The 18,118-nt window shown below is 32.8% G+C and overlaps 1 protein-coding gene across 2 annotated transcripts; it reads left to right on the top strand.

The window, feature by feature from the left end:
• Positions 1–2,471: 2,471 nt before the first annotated feature.
• Positions 2,472–9,978, top strand: LOC132723812 (uncharacterized). 2 transcript variants are annotated; one of them, XM_060708597.1, is made up of 4 exons: positions 2,472–2,866; positions 5,861–5,928; positions 8,515–8,668; positions 9,687–9,978. In XM_060708597.1, the coding sequence occupies exons 1-3, from the start codon at positions 2,607–2,609 to the stop codon at positions 8,547–8,549; spliced, it is 363 nt and encodes a 120-aa protein (XP_060564580.1). In that variant the 5' UTR covers positions 2,472–2,606; the 3' UTR covers positions 8,550–8,668; positions 9,687–9,978. The 2 variants fall into 2 exon arrangements, 1 of the variants encoding a protein (XP_060564580.1); XR_009624797.1 differs by lacking the exon at positions 2,472–2,866 and adding an exon at positions 4,010–4,206.
• The last annotated feature ends 8,140 nt before the right edge of the window (positions 9,979–18,118 follow it).

The raw sequence follows: 18,118 nt of genomic DNA on the forward strand, positions 1-18,118 counted from the left end.
CTGTTCTTGGCCGGAGACTGGAATGCAAGAGTAGGCTCGAAGAAAGATTTTATAGAAAATGACCGTTATGTAGATTTCATAGATGACGTCGATTATTCACCAGATTTTTCTTGTCCACGTAATTATATTGATAATACAATTAATGCAATGGGTCTAAAACTTATCGATCTGTGTTTGATGTGTAATCTACGTTTAGCCAATGGAAGGTTAGGAAATGACGCAAACGGTTCATTTACATATGCAAACAGTCTCGGGTCAAGTACGATTGACTTTCTATTATAGAATGAAAATAATTTTGAATGTATTGATGATTTTAACGTTCAGCCTTTTAATGAATGGTCGGACCATTGCCCGTTATCCTTCACAATAGTATGTAATCATATATCTCCTGATAATACTGATGAAAATGAATCAGTCAGGGTACAATGGAATGATGATTTAAAAACCGACTTTAGACGCGGTATTATTGGCCAGTTAAATGAATTAAACGATTTATTTTTAAATTCTGACATTTCAAGCGCTGATGACGTAAATAGTTGTGTTCAGTCTTTCACTGATATTATTAATAAAGTAGTTGAACCACTGTTTTGTAAACGTGTCTCGCGAGTCACGCGCAAAGGGCACAATACAATTTTTGAAAAGGCTGACTGGTTCGATCATGACTGTCATAATGCTAAATATGTTTATTTAAATGCTGTAAATATGTATAATATATCAAAAACGGAGGAAAATAGAATACATATGTTAAATAATAAGGCTGTTTATAAAAGTTTGATAAAAAGAAAACGTAGACAGTATGAAGTAAATAAAATTACCCAATTACAAAATCTTAGACACTCAAAGCCAAGAGATTTTTGGAGATTATTCAATTGTAAATCAAAAGGTAATATCAGTGGCAATTTAACAAATAGGGATTTTTCAACAATTTTTCGTCTCTTCAAAGTGAAATAGCACAATTTGAAACTGAGGAAGCAGAGAATTTTTTAAATAATCATGATTTTGGCCAGGAGGGATGTTTTGATGAACTAGATAGTACAATAACTGTAGAAGAATTATTGTCTGTTGTTAAAAATTTGAAAAGGAATAAAGCTTTTGGGAATGATATGCTTTTAAACGAATACTTTATATCATGTATCGATATATTGTCATCTCATTTAGTAGATCTTTTCAACATTATTTTAAATACTGGTCACTTTCCAGATAAATGGTCAGAGGGCATAATTATACCTATTTTTAAGAAAAACGACCCCTGTGATGCTCGTAATTATAGAGGGATTACATTAGTAAGTTGTTTATCAAAAATTTTTACAGTTATTTTGAATAAACGAATTTCATGCTGGGCCGAAAATAACAGTAGATTGAGTGATGCGCAATTCGGATTTCGTCAAGGTCGGTCAACTACTGATGCAATTTTTGTTCTTAATGCTATCGTTCAAAAAATCTTAAATGATAAAAATCGTCTTTATTGTTGCTTTATTGATTTAAAGCGTGCCTTTGACAGTGTATATTTAAATGGTTTATTTTTAAAATTATATAAGCTAGGTATAGGTGGCAAAGCTTTGCGAATTATAAGAAGTATGTATTCACATGTTAAAACATGTGAAAAGGCTTGTAACTCTTACTCAGACTTTTTTGCATGCGCTGTGGGCTTGAAACAAGGGGAGATAATGTCGCCTCTACTATTTTCTCTTTTTATAGAGGACCTAGAACTGTTCTTACAAGATAGTCCGTTGTGTGGTTTAACTCTTGACGATATTACTTTTATTCTTTTATTATTTGCTGACGATATGGTTTTACTTGGTAAAAGTCCTGTGGAATTACAGCATAGTCTTGATTTGCTAAATGAATATTGTGATAAGTGGGGGCTTTAAGTCAACACTGAGAAAACAAAAATTGTTGTATTCAGAAAGCGAGGCCCGTTAAATGCAAACGAAAAATGGACATACAAAGGTAGCTTAATAGAAAATGTCAATAATTTTAATTATCTAGGCACTGTTTTTAATTACACAGGCTCTTATACTTTAAATCAGACGACATTAGTAGGTAAAGGATTAAAAGCTTTGAATGTTTTAATACATAAAACAAAACATTATGCCGTTAAACCCTCTGTTATGTGCCAACTGTTTGATGCTTTTGTTGCCGCCACCTTGAATTACGGATGCGAAATATGGGGCTTTGGAAAATCGAAAGAAATAGAACGTGTTCATTTAAAATTTTGTAAACAATTATTAAATGTTAAAATGTCAACATGTACAAATAGTATTTATGGAGAGTTAGGTCGATTTCCAATGTATATAAATAGATATGTTAGAATTATTAAATTTTGGTGCAAAACTGTATCGACGGAAAATAACTTGATCAGTAAACTATATGATTGTCTACTTGAAATTAAGAATAATAAAAATAATTGGGTTTATAATGTTAAATCTCTTTTAGATGAATACGGATTTTCCTATGTATGGTACAATCCAGGCCCCGAGGTTATAAACATTTTAAAAATCTCAACTCAGAACTCAGCTCAAAACTCCGAGTTTGAACTCAGTTGAGATTTGAGCTCAAAGTGAGATTATAAAAACTTCTGAGACCGATCTCAGTTGAGCACGAAAATGAGTCGATTTCGTTATTTACATAAGCGGCCCGGAGTACCGGAAAATTACACTTCGTCTGCTGTAAATATGGAGACAGAAGTTGAATGTGTTCCCAAGGCGGATAAATCAAGGTGGACAGTGGCAGAGGAGTCCACCTTGATAGATCTCGTCCTTGGGAACGAGAATTTATTGTTTGGTGCCCTTGCGGGCCCAAACAAGGAGAGTATCCGGAGATCCCGGCAGAAATGCTGGGATGACATTTGCCAGCAACTGAACAGGTAAAACAAATGCACATTTGTTTAATTAATTATATAAAATGTAATTAAAATTGGTTTATTCATGTGTAGTAGATCTAAATAATAATGTAAAATAATTATAAACGTTCCCGCAGAGATCGTAATTTACAAATGCTTATAGATTCTATATCGGAAAAAATCCCCTAAAGAGCCCCTACAAATGTCATTGTAAATTTTCTTATTTCCCTTGAATAGAAGCAGTGGTAGTTATTCCCCTTTGCAACCTTGACCTCCCTCGTGTTAGTCATCACGATGCTTCAAAATCGTAAGCAGTGCAAATTTATAGACACAATGTGAAAGCAAGTTAAAAAGAAATACAAGACTGAGATAAAAGTTAAAATCAAAGTTGGCTAAGAACTGGTAAAAAGGATGCAGCTGCCCAGTACAGAGGTCTAAACTGGGACTTGCTTGTAACGAATCCGGGTCAGCTCGGCCCTAAAACGTACTCGGCCCCCGAGTCAGCTCGGCCCTATTCCAACTCGGCATGGGTCAACTCGGCCCACTTTTCAATTATTAATATTTAGGTTTGTGTTATCACTATTTATTGTAATTATTGCAACTATTTATTCTTTTTTTATGATAATCTTAATTATAAGCTTTTGACAATTACAAACAAATTAAATGAAATTGGTAAAATAAATTAAAGGGACTCCTATTGTCACGGGCTATTATTATCAATCAGTGAACACGTATGTTAAGGATACCGATTAATTATAGGTGATAATTATGATTGACGCATTCATTTAAATTTGATTAGTGACCACGTGCAATTAATTTGAAGCTTATGATATTAAGTAAACACGTTTTTGTTTCAAATTTTTTTTAATATTACTTTACAAACAAAATGCATCTAAGGAAACACATTTTTATTAGATCTTTATTAATTTTTATAGAATCTGAAAGACAAATAACTAACAATTTTTATGTAAATATACTTTATTTCAGCAAAAGTACAATGCATAATTATATGATAATAAGAAATTTCTTATCATTCATTTACCTTAACAACATGCAAAGCAAAGTTAATACGTTATATATATTTTTTGTAAAGTGGGCCGAGTTGACCCGTGCCGAGTTGACCCGTGCCGAGTTGGTATAGGGCCGAGTTGACTCTTTTCCCTTGTAACTGTGTAAGGCCTAAGGGCAATGGATAGGGCATTCCAATGGGGAAAATTGAACAGGAGTGATACTGTGTCCTTGAATATGGTATTAGGTAGTTCAGGTTCTAGTGGGGTGTCAGGTGGTGATGGTCGACCCTCACAAGATTGTGTTGTCTTCAACAGTGTCCTGCTGAACAAATCGCATTTAAAAGTTTCCGCATGGTAAATATTTTCCTAATTCAAAGATGTGTCAGAATGGAATAATCAAGTAACAAGATATTGTTGATTCGTTGTTACACTAACAGTAGTACAAATAGCATTTTAGACTTTATAAATTTTGTCAATTATGAAAAATCTTATTCTTATTCTTCAATAATAATAATAGTGTCAGTCCTCTCCAGATAGCCTTATGATTATTGGGGGTCAGACCTTAAGGGTGTTGCTACACATCAGGGACCCTACTGTATGCTTGATAAATTAAATGTATATCTCTTAAAAAACACAACCTGGAAGTTTTAATTGTGTTTTATACATGTGTGATGTTACTCGAACCAGTGTTGAGGTCAGGTTAAATTGAAGTAAAATTAAGAGAATGGCCAAATGTTTATATCAGATAATTTGTGTGTCAAGTACGTAATCTAAAGCTATTATCCCAGTCCCACTTATTGTAGTTTGGGCTTTTTTGAAATGAAATTTCATAAAAAGATGAAATTTCACCACAGGCGTGTACATTAATATATATGGAACTTGATGATTATACATTTCTTGTGCGAAGAAAAATACAAGAAAAGTATTTGTAATTTCTATGATGCTGTAATTTCAAATCATTGCAATGATTTTTTTTGTAAATTGTGACTTGAATTATATACACACCCTTGAACTGTTTACAAGTAGATTGGTTGGTTGGGGGGGCGTAATATAATTGGGTTCTTGGTAATTATTTTATCTTGCAGTTGATTGCTGCACAAAGTATCATAGAAAATTATGTGTACTTAAAGAGACTAAAAAAGAGAAGAAAATGTATTGGTTATCCTGTTTAAAACTGACACTTACGTAGTAAGTTCTACAAACATCAAGCTGTCATACTCTAAACATTTTCACGGGTGTGATAAAAAGGTAGTTAATATCTGTATCAAGTGAAACATAACAACCATTAGATCACAGTTTCTTGTGAAAACTGCAAAATTTACTTCTACATGTATACATATATAGGAACAGATATTTATGATAGATATTTTGTTACTTTGTGTAATTTTATATAAATTTTCATTACTCTTGTAAAACAAGTCCAATAGATACACCATTAACTTATGTGATAATGAATATTATAAACAGAGTATTTGAGATTTGTAATTGAGAGCATTTATCTGTAAGGTGCTCCTATACCATGTGATTATGTCATGTGACAACCACTTCATTGGCTAAACTAAACAGTAAGATTTCGAAAGTACTTGGAAGGGATTTGAGATTAAGTCCTTTATCTAAAGTGGTAAGGAATAGTTTTTCAAAGGTGGGTTTTGCTCATCCAAGATGGAGATTATGGAGGGAGGGAGAGCAGGCTGATGGAATGTCATTTAACTTCATGGTGCATAAATATGTTAATTGATCACTTACTATTAAAAAGTCATGCAAACTCCTGAAGCCTTTTTGTTTATATGATTTAGAGACTCCATTGCTGCATAATGCTCAGTGCTCTTAAATTATTCTATTACAAGTATTTAGCATGTAAAAATGATTACGTTCAAACAATGAACAATTCCATTAAAAAATTATTATTTAATTAATTATCAAGTTACTAAGAATGTAGATTAAAAGTAGTGTTGATAAAAGCTATATGCTGCAGTATATTTTTATATATTTTTTCATTTTATTACAGTCAATTCATAAATTCTAAAAAAGATGTTGCTGGCATCAAGAAGAAATTTTCCAACATAAAGCAGAGGAGTAAGTATTGACAGTTTTTATTTTTATATATTTCAGTAAATTTTTTTAGCTTTATTTGTATTACCAAATAAATTAATTAAATATTATAAATGATAACACAGTGGATGAAAAATTTAGAAGAAATTTTTTCATCCACTGTGTTATCATTTATAGTATTTAAAGTTAGTTTTTCTCTGTTTTTTTATCCTTTTCATTATTAATTCCTTTTATTTTTTTTAAAGTATCTAATTCAATGTGATGGGTCAAGCTAATTTGGTCATTAATGAAATTTGTATTTTTTATACCCCCCGCACAACGAAGTTGTAAGGGGGGTATTCTGGAATCAGCTTGTCCCTCCGGACGTCTCCCGGTCAGTAACTCAATAATCAGTCCGCTCAATAACTTTAGTTTTCTTTGGCCCACAGTCTTCATATTTGGCATGGAGGTTAGTCATGATTAGTAGATGACCCCTATTTTGAGGTCACCAGGTCAAAGATCAAAGTCACAGGGGCCTTGACTAAAAAGCTTTTCTGCTCAATTGATCAAGAATGCTTTGGTCAACAGTCTTCATATTTGGTATTGAGGTTGTTTATGACTAGTAGATGATCCCTGTGTCAAAGGTCGAGGTCAGAGAGATTTTAACTTTAATACACTTGTTACTATATATATTAACACAATTGCCTATGATTTCAACTGATTATGAGTGTCACGTGACCTATTATGAGTTTGCGGCCCGGGGCCGAGAACTAGTTATCAGCCCGCAGAACATGTACACGTGCACAAACTGAAACAATGACGTCATATTTTACGTCATCAAACAGTTTACTGTAAAAGTGAAAGTAGGTTGTCAGCACGAATCGCTTTATTTTTATTATGAGAGCTTTAGCGTATTTTAAGTACAAACACATTTTTGTTACTATTGAAATTTGAAGAAATAATACGACAAATTTATTATATACTTATAAATGAAATATTGAGAAATATTGATGAAATAAAATGCGTATTTTCATTTTCCGTATTTTCACTGTAAAAATTTATTTTTCACTGCAGTGAAAAATATTTTCCGTATTTTCACTGGTGTCTTGCCGGACTACTTTCTTTTAAATTCTACCAGTACACAAAATTTAAGGGAATGTTTTTCAAATTTTATCGCAAAAAAGAGAAAAATGTACATAATAAACAGAAAATTCAAGTTTTTTCTATAAATACATGATTTATTTTCATCTTGTGGCATGAAAATTACCATATTTCACTCGTGGCTACCGCCACTCATGAAATATTTATTTTCATACCACTCGATGAAAATAAATCATGTATTCATAGAAAAAACTTGAATATCCTCTATTTATTCCGAAAAAAAAGAAAGAAAATAAAACTTGCTTCTATATTCTACTGCTTTGAACACACAAACAGTAAACATCTCTGCACAGAACAGTAGAAGAGTAGACAAGAATATCAACGAAAGAACTTTGTTTTGTTTTTTTTTAAATATGATACTATAAGATCTACCAAGTGTATTAAAGACATTCATACACGTCAGAGTAGGGCCGGAAGGTGATAATCGGCCCTGAATGAATAATGGCCCTCGGGCTAAAGCCCTTGGTCCATTATTCACTTTACGGGCCGATTATCACCTTCCGGCCCTCTCCTGCCGTGTATTAACCTCTTAATAGTAAGCTTGTCTGCTGAAATGCTTAATAATACCAGTACGCAGTGTATTGATTTTGATATTTTCACATTTGAGGCATGGAGAATACATAACTTAGAAATGCACTGGCTTAGTAACCTCAGATTTGGCAGGGAGGTTGTCCTTGAGCTCTAAATGGCCACTGTTGATTGTGACAAAGTGGTATGCGGGGGTATTCACGCCATGACAGTGGCAGTTCTAGTTTATATTTATTCAGTGTTTACCTATGTAAATGTAGAGTTTTAAAGCTGAAATGTACCAAAAAAGATAACAAAATCATTATCTTCAAATATAATATATTTGAACATAAACAGAAACAAATCATTATTTCTTTCTTCATAAGTAATATGCATTGGCTTAATCATGTTAAAATGTTACAAAAGCATTCATGTTGGAGGCTTAATACCATTACCTGAAAAAAATATCAAAATATGAACAAAGTAGAAGTTTTTATATTCTATACAATAGTACTAAATCACTATAAATATACTAATTTCAAGAAATAACAGAAGCAAATTATGACTCCTGCCACTGATAGAAAAAATTCAAGAACTTTTTCATGTATATACTTAGATGTCAAAATATGCCAAATTTCCTTTTTTTTCTCTTCTTTTTTTGTGAAAGAAAGATCATCTCTTGCATTCAAGCCAAACATCATTTCCTATACAAAGTTAGAAAAAAATAACTTAAAAAGCATGTATTGTGTAACGCTGCAAAAACGAGTGTTAAATTTTAATAGAACTAGTACAAAAAATACATAACATACTATATCCTTGTACTAATTTTATATAAAAGATTATTTGTTCCCATAAGTCTGTGTAGACAGATAATTTTTGATAGTTATCATTTCTATATACTTTGAGATGGCAGAAAAAAATTGCCTTTCCAACTAAAAAAATTGTTTTTATACTATATTTTAGCCAAAGAGAAAATTGACAACGCAAAAAAAAAGTAGGAAGAAGACTGGAGGAGGGCCTGAAGCTCCACAGTGCACACCTGCAGAAGAGGCCCTCCTCCAAGTCACTGGTGACCGGCCAGGAATGGTTGGCATCCCAGAAGCCATAGACACTGATGGTAAGGTATATTTATAATATGTTTAGTAATCATGGTAATGGAATATTTTGGAAATAATATATCCCAAACAGTGATTTCATTGCTTAATAAGTAGAGGATATTGAATGAGTGTAAGTTCAATACTGAATTTATTGCACAAGTTGAATAAAATTATATTATGTGAGCCTCTGGTGAGCATAATATAATTTTATTAAACCCGTGCAATAAATTCAGTAATGAACTTACACAAATTTAATATTCTATTTATTACATACCCAAAGAAAGACTGTTTTAAGTGAAATAAGAGTCATTTTTCATTCACGCGCCTATAGTATAACGCTAACATTTAGCGCGTCTTTACACTATGTTTGTATAACGCTAATGACGTCACATCAAAATATATGCACGGCCATGCAATATCATATTTATGGAATCGCAAAATCAGCACGGATGTGTCATAAAATCTGTTTTGAGTTCGGATACGAAGATAGAGAATACATGGTTGATGCATGGATGGAGATGGTTTATTTTACACATAAATTTTGATTTATGTTTTACACATAAATTTTGAAATATTTTTCATTTGTGAACACCAGCTATTATATTTTCACTCGTGGCTACGCCACTCATGAACATATTGCATCTGGTGTTCACTCAGTGAAATATATTTCAATCTTACATGCAAAAGAAACAAATATCCTCTATTTATATCATGGGGACATAGCCATCGAAGTAAATGCAAATGTATCAGATATCAAGTTAAATTGCATCTAATTTTGGCGGTACTTATTTAGGCCATGTGAAATATGACATTGACCACCAAATTCAGTGAATACTCCTGTCAGTAATCAGTAATTTAATCAATTACAATGTCAAAATGGAGTAATCAGTAATTTAATTTAATCAAGCATTTTGACAAATAATCATAATTTAATTGATTACAATTGTCAAGTAATCGCCACATGTCTGAAATTCACAAGATTCTGTAAATTGAATACATTTCAGCTACGTTCTTAAGATATTTTTCTTTACTTTACAGCATCATGCTGTACAGCAACTATAACTGATGCTGGCACATCAGAAAAGACCAGTAATTGTAAGTTTTTATTTTAAGTTTTCAAATCATTTTTTGATAATTTTGAAAATTAATTGCATCAATAGAAAAATACAGGTAAAGTCATTAAATAATTTTATTGATACAGATGTATTTAGAATTATTCTGGATATAAATTAGATACAATATAACAAAAATAATATTCTTAGAAAAACATGTTTTTGAAGGGTTTGGGAAGACCATTTAATTTTTGCCATTTGGTAGTAGCTAATGACTTTTTATGCCACCGCAGCATCTGCATTGCGGTGGCATATAGCGATTCACCTGTGTGTGTGTTTGTGTGTGTTCTATAGATTATATAGTGAACTTAAAAAATCATCTTGTGAAAAACCACTAGTCCAATTTCAACCAAACTTGGCAGGATTGATCCTTTGGTGAAGGGCTTCCAAAGTTGTTCAAAGAATTTCATTCTATGCAGAAATCTGGTTGCCATGGCAACCAAAAGGAATTATAAGAATAAAATTAAAAAAATTTCTTGTAAAGACTCAAAAGGCATAGAGCTTAGATTTTTTGCATAAGGCATTGTCTGGTAGACCTCTACCAAGATTGTTCAAGTTATAGCCCTGGGGTCAAAAGGGGCCCCACCCCGGGGGGTCATTGATTTTCACTATATGTACATATTGTAAAAACTTAAAATACCTTCTTGTAAAGACCCAAAAGGCCTAGAGCTTAGATATTTTGCATAAGGCATTGTCTGGTAGACCTCTACCAAGATTGTTCAAGTTACAGCCCTGGGGTCAAAAGGGGCCCCACCCCGGGGGGTCATTGATTTTCACTATACATGTATATACACATTGTAAAAACTTAAAATACCTTCTTGTAAAGACACAAAAGGCCTAGAGCTTAGATATTTTGCATAAGGCATTGCCGGGTAGCCCTCTACCAAGATTATTCAAGTTATAGCCCTGGGGTGAAAAGGGGCACCTCCCCAGGGGTCAGTGATTTTCACTATACATACATATTGTAAAAACTTAAAATACCTTCTTGTAAAGACCCAAAAGGCCTAGAGCTTAGATATTTTACATAAGGCATTGTCTGGTAGACCTCTACCCAGATTGTTCAAATTATAGCCTAGGGGTCAAAATCGGCCCCTCCCCGGGGATCATTGGTTTTCCTTATATGTATATTGTAAAAACTTATATAGTAAAAACTTTAAATAAATTTCTTCTAGCAATTGACAAATGCTAGAGGTTAGATATTTTGCATGAAACATTGTGTTGTGAACCTCTAGCAAGATTGTTCAAATTATAGCCCTGGGTCAAAATTGCACCCGCCCCGGGGGTCATTGATTTTCAATATATACATATAGTAAAAAATCAAAAAATCTTATTGTCAGAAGGTACAAGGCATAGGGCTTTGATGTTTGCTATATAATATCATCTATAGATCCTCTACCAAAGTTGTTCTAATTTTTCCCCTTGTGTCAAAATTGGCCCTACACGGGGGTAGTGATTCTCATTATGTACACATAGTAAAAATAGAAAATAAAACAAATGTTTTCTGAATGGGAGAAAGCTACAGCTTAGATATTTGACTTGAAATGTTGTTTGGTGGACCTGTATCAAGATTGTTTTGAATTAAACCATTGGGTCAAAATTTTGCCTTGCCCAAGGGGACAGTGACCTACTTTCTTGTCCGTTGATGTACAGCAATGAAATTTGACCATGTGCACAGTTTAAGTTGTAAAATTGAACTTTGATATCAGGTGACCTAGATTTTGATGATGTGACCGACTTTCTTGTCCTTTGATGTACAGCTATGAAATTTGAACCATGTGCACAGATTAAGATGTAAAGTGAACTTTGATATCAGCTGACCTAGATTTTGAGAAAGTGTCTTACTGTGTTGTCCTTTGATGTAGTCATGAAATTTAGGCTGTGTGAAATATGACCTTCACCACCAAATTCACTAGACTTAAGTGCATTGATAATTATATTCCTACTCTGATCTTTTATTGGATTAACAATATTGGATTTAACTACTAATCTGATAATAAGAATTATAAAGATCAGGGATCTATGCATTATAAAGATCAGGGATCTATGCATTATGACAATCTTCAATTATATAGAAACAAAAAAAAATCTGTTCCTACACTAGTGTTGTCCCGATTGTCTCTGAAAATCGATAACTAATCGGACCACCCCAAAATCGGCAACAATCGATAGTCCTTTTTAAAAAATCGATTATTTTAATGTTCTACCACTGCTGAATTGCCTAGTGTGTCACTTTTTTACATGCAGTCAATTCCAGACGATCCTAGTCTTTTTTGTATTCAAAACCTATTTAACATGGTTGATGCTACTTAAGAAAATTATAGTGTGTAATAGCATAACATTATAAACGTATATATGATTATCTAGTGTAATTAAATTAGTGTTCTACAATGCTACTCATTAATATTTTGACCTGTTGTCTAGTCCTAATATTGACTGCCATAAAGTTGTATTATACAAAACTTGACTGTCACAAAGTAGTATTAGGTATTTGTGTTGTTTGTTTTAAATTCAAAGAGTAAATCTTACTTTAATCTTGGAGACAACATTTTATTCATTCTCAAAATGCGGTCTCTAGTCTCTACTGTATAAAAATACAAACAAGGATTGGTACATTAAAAGAAAAAAAAGCTATAATAAGTGCGAAACTCGATTATACTATCGGCAGACAATCGATTGTGGTGGTCCGATTATCGATAGTGATTTTTGAGTCCGATACCCAACACTATCCTACACTATTATTTAGTGTTGTATCAATGCGGTGGTATAGCATTTTTCTCAAATGCAATCTTGTTTTAAATAGAGGATATTGAATGAGTGTAGGTTTAATACTAAAATTACTGAACTCGTTGAATAAAATCATATTATGCGAGCCTCTGGCGAGCATAATATTGTTTTATTCAACGAGTACAATATAAATTTAGTATTAAATCTACACGAATATGATATTCTATTTATCACATATATAAAATAAGAACGGTAAACTGTTAACAAGAGTCATTTTTCTTTGACGCGCCTATAGTGCAACGCTAACATTAGCGCGCTTTAACGCTATGTTTATAGTGCAAATGACGTGACGTCAAAGTGTTATTACACTAGTGTAATATCGTCTAGTGTAATATCGTTTTTGTATTCGCTGCGTTAGCAGTGAATACAGTTCTATCACAATTTGCGGGATTGCAATAGAAGAATGGGTACCGAACAACGCAAAGTAGTTCTACACAGATTTTCTTGTCACACACAAGTGATAAGATTTTGAATTGTCAGTAGTTCATTTTTGATTGTGTTATTTCTATCGTATATTATTTGCATGTTTTCAGGATATAATCAGTAAAAAATATCATTAGTATTCATTCGCGTTAACTTTGCGTAAGGAAGTAGTTCGTACCAAAACAAAGTTTTCGACGTGAAAGCTGATCTCATCATTTTCTAAAAGTAGGTACAGAAAACTTACCAATATTATTTGAACTTAATTTTATTCTGTTTTGGAATTCTTATTTGGATTTCATGATGCGTAACAGTGTTGATAATTCAGGTGTCTTGATATATTTTTTTTGTTGTTTGAGTTGTTTCCCTTGTTTTCCCGCAATATCACTAGTTTTGTCTATGTTTAAGCGGCTTTGTTTGTAAAAAGTTCAAAGTGTTCTTAATTTATTGGAAATATGGATTATTGGTAGTTGGTCAGTATTATTTTGAGTTGCATTTGGTTTAAATTAGTGTTTTATAGAGTGTATGTCATAGATGATTTTTTAATTAAGTAACGAGTGTGGTCTGATTCGAAATGTCATCAGTTTTCGTGATTTGGAACCTTTGAGAATTGTTTTCAGAAAAATCCGTTAATCTAGCTCTCTGTTTCCTTAATCTCACAATTTATTCATATCACTTTGCACATTGTGTTTATCATATTTTGCAGAAGTTACAGCAGAGAGAGAGAGAGAGTTTGACAGTATGCGTGTTTGAAGAAGATATTGCTTTTATTGGTACATTCAATTCCACAAACTGGTGAGTTTAGAATTTATTTATGATTATGATGTATTTAATAATAACTTCATTAAATGAACTTATGATTGTGGCGGCTAATAGAAAGCATATAGCTATATTATAAGTTAATATACCTACAGGTTAAGTAAGCTGTTCAATGTGTTGTAAATATTTAATACACCGATAAACACTTTCAGAACTAGCAGACAAGAGGCTTTTCTTATCAGTAGTTTTAGGAATAAAGATAACCGGTTGTTTTCTCACTATATAAATTGTATGTAAAATGGTCTGACATGTGGTAGGGTTAACTGTTCATTTGAATACTTTGTGGAGTCAAAAGATGTGTTGAAGAATATACTGTGATGAAGCTAAGATCCAACGTTTGCTATTGGTGTAATTCATTTTAAAAGCGGACATTTAATCAGAACAAACTAGCGGTTTTGTTTAAGCATAAGAGATATCAATTTTACTCGAAGATAAGGGAAGCAACTTGTATTTTTTCACTTGATATACCTCGGTTATTTACGTAGATCATATAGAAAGTGTGAATGGGTTTATTGTAATTGACCATAAATTTGGAGGTTTGTATTTAAATGATAATTATGCATTTCAGACAAAGGAAATTGATTTAACTCTATTTTTATGTTGATGTAATTTGTTTAATTTCAGAGTGTTGATTTCCTCGATTTCATTGACTCGATGATTCATTCTTTGATTTCTAATGATCAATCAACTTATTGATTTACTGATTGATTGGACATGTCATGGAGCTTAATATAGATGGAGAAGTAACTTAGACGTCATACAGTTAAATTCAGTATTATTGGGGTTGTTCTAGTGCAAGTTATCGTGTGTTTCGGGATTTTCCAAGATTTGATGCATCCTGGGTAATAGTAGCCAAAATACTGCCATATTCAATTCCAAGAGGAACATTGACAAAAAAAAAAACGAAGCATTTTCTACTTACATAAGAAGCAATAGTTATTTATGTTAAAACGTACCATACACACTTTTCCACACAGATATTTTTTTTACTTGAAAAATATTATTTTTTACTATGACTTTTTTAGTTTCAAAGGCATCTACCTCTTACTTCAAATACATATTCCTTATCATCTAGGTTCAATTACATCTTATGTGACTAGGTTCATAATTTACTCTTAAAGCAAATATTTCCAGGTTAAATATCCCTTTGAACTTTTTTTTAAAGAAATATTATAAGTAATTTAATTTACTTTTTAGCTCACCTGAGCAATGCTCAGGGTGAGCTATTGTGATGGCCCTGTGTCCTTCGTCGTGCGTCGTCAACTTTTAACATAAACAACATCTCCTCTGAAACCAATGACTGCATATTGACCAAACTTTACAGAAATGATCCTTGGGTGGGCCCCTTTCAAAGTTGTTTCAAATGGTTCCGGTCTGTTGCATATGTAGGTCATAGGGCCAGAAAAGGATTTCAAAAAAACACAAAATTAAAAAATCTTCTTGTCTGAAAGTACATGGGCCAGAGCTTTGATTTTTGGTATATGGTATCATTATGGGTCCTCTACCAAAGTTGTTCAAATTTTGTCCCTAGTGTCAAAATTGGCCCCGCCCTGGGGGTCATAGGTTTTTCCTTATATGTATATAGTAAAATCTAAAAAAATCTTCTTCTCTGATTTGGCAAAGGCTACAGATTAGATATTTGGCATGAAACATTGTGTAGTAGACCTCTATCAAGATTGTTCAAATAATGGCCGGGGGGTCATTGATTCTCATTACATATATATAGTGAAAACTTGAAAAATCTTCTGGTCTGAAAGTAAATGGCCTAGAGCTTTGATATTTGGTCTATGGTATCACCTATAGGTCCAAAACCAAACTTGTTCTAATTTTGTTCCTAGAATTAAAATCGGCCCGGGGTCATGATTTTCCCTATATGTATATAGTGAAAACTTAAAAAATCTTCTTTTAAAGAACCCAAAGAGTAGAGCTAAGATTTTAGCATGAAACATCTTCTAATGGTGTCTACCAAGTTTGTTCAAATAAAAGCCCTGTGGTCAAAATTGGCCCCGCCCCAGGGGGTCATTGATTTTCCCTATATGCACATAGTAAAAACTTAAAAAATTCTTTTAAAGAACCAAAAGAGCTAGAGCTAAGATATTTAGCATGAAATATGTTCTAATGGATGTCTACCAAGTTTGTTCAAATAAGAGCCCTGGGGTCAAAATTGGCCCCGCCCCTGGGGGTCATTCATTTTCCTTATATGCATATAACAAAAACTTAAAAGATCTTTATTGAAAAAAATCAAATAGCTAGAGTTTAGATACTAAGCATGAAACATCTTCTAGTAAGTGTCTACAAAGTTTGTTCAAATAAAAGCCCTGGGGTCAAAATTGGCCCCGCCCGGGGGTCATTGATTTTCCTTATATGTGTATAGCAAAAACTTAAAAATCTTCTTCAAAAAATCTGAATAGCTAGAGTTCAGATATTAAGCATGAAACATTTTCTAGTAAGTGTCTACAAAGATTGTTCAAATAAAAGCCCTTGGGTCCAAACTGGCCCTGCCCCAGGTGTGTCATTGTTTTTAACTATATGTGTAAAAAAAAACTTGACCAGCTAGACCTTAGATGTTTAGCATGAAACATCTTCTAATGGGTGTCTACCAAGTTTGTTCAAATAAAAGCCCTCGGGTTTAAACTGGCCCCGCTACGGGGGCCTTTATACAGGTGAGCAACTAGGGCCATCATGGCCCTCTTGTTTATCAATATTGCAATTGGTTTTAAAGCTGTGTTTTCTTAAATATGGATATTATTGAATCATCCTTGACATCAGTATTCTCATTTTTAGCTCGACTATTCGCAGAATAATCGAGCTAATGCAGTCACCCATTTGTCGGCGTCGGCGTCGGCGTCCCTGTGGTTAAGTTTTTGTATGTAAGCTGGTATCTCCATAACAACTGAAGGGAATGGATTGAAACTTCACACACTTGTTCTCTGTGATTATCTAAGATGATTGGCACAAGTCCCATAACTCTGATTTGCTTTTTTTCATAATTATGCCCCTTTTTCGACTTAGAAATTCTTGGTTAAGTTTTTGTATGTAAGCTGGTATCTCCATAACTACTGAAGGGAATGGATTGAAACTTCACACACTTGTTCTCTGTGATTATCTAAGATGATTGGCACAAGTCCCATAACTCTGATTTGCTTTTTTTTATAATTATGCCCCTTTTTCGACTTAGAAATTCTTGGTTAAGTTTTTGTATATAAGCTGGTATCTCCATAACTACTGAAGGGAATGGATTGAAACTTCACACACTTGTTCTCTGTGATTATCTAAGATGATTGGCACAAGTCCCATAACTCTGATTTGCTTTTTTTCATAATAATGCCCCTTTTTCGACTTAGAAATTCTTGGTTAAGTTTTTGTATGTAAGCTGTTATCTCCATAACTACTGAAGGGAATGGATTGAAACTTCACACACTTGTTCTCTGTGATTATCTAAGATGATTGGCACAAGTCCCATAACTCTGATTTGCTTTTTTTCATAATAATGCCCCTTTTTCGACTTAGAAATTCTTGGTTAAGTTTTTGTATGTAAGCTGGTATCTCCATAACTACTGAAGGGAATGGATTGAAACTTCACACACTTGTTCTCTGTGATTATCTAAGATGATTGGCACAAGTCCCATAACTCTGATTTGCTTTTTTTCATAATTATGCCCCTTTTTCGACTCATGAATTCTTGGTTAAGTTTTTGCATGTAAGCTTGTCTCTCCATAACTACTGAAGGGAATGTATTGAAACTTGAAGAGTTTGTACCTTTTCGGACAATTTTATGTATTCATATAGGTAAGCATTATTATACTAAATGAAACACCCTTGTGACAAATTTTCGAATAGTCGAGCTTTACTGTCCTCCGACAGTTCTTGTTTTAGCTCACATTAGCAAAAGCTCAGCTATTACAGACAGTCAAAGATTCCTGGTCTGTCCATCATCCATATTTCAATAATGTCATATTAAACTACTCAGTTTGAAAACGTCAAAAATTCTCATTTACTGTGTGCAAGAACGCTTAAAATTAATTTGGTCTTTTGCATGATAAGGTCACAGTAGGTAAAAAAAGATTAGATATTACAACCATCCTTTTCTCTTATTGTCCCATTTTGCTTGTTTTGCATTATTAAAGCCATTTCCTCATACTCCCATTCCATTTGTAATGTTTCTTTGCAAAAAAGTAAATAACAGACTTTTAAAATTTATTTTTGACTGTTACAGGCTAATTAAAAATATAATACTCAAACTATTAAAAGTACTTTTTTTGTATTTTTTTAATCTCAGAAATTTTTAAAATTAAAGTATTTTACAAAAATACCTATATTTTCTTCTTAAATTTC

The sequence above is a fragment of the Ruditapes philippinarum genome, unplaced genomic scaffold, assembly GCF_026571515.1.
Source record: "Ruditapes philippinarum isolate M1 unplaced genomic scaffold, ASM2657151v2 ctg8621_1_1_1_1, whole genome shotgun sequence".
Classification (NCBI taxonomy): Eukaryota; Metazoa; Mollusca; class Bivalvia; order Venerida; family Veneridae; genus Ruditapes; species Ruditapes philippinarum.

Excerpts from the sequence above, each read along its gene's own strand:
- LOC132723812 (XM_060708597.1), top strand. The coding sequence starts at position 2,607 with ATGAGTCGATTTCGTTATTTACATAAGCGGCCCGGAGTACCGGAAAAT. Across the intron at positions 2,867-5,860 it reads ATTTGCCAGCAACTGAACAG|TCAATTCATAAATTCTAAAA; the intron begins GTAAAACAAATG and ends ATTTTATTACAG. Across the intron at positions 5,929-8,514 it reads TTCCAACATAAAGCAGAGGA|CCAAAGAGAAAATTGACAAC; the intron begins GTAAGTATTGAC and ends ACTATATTTTAG.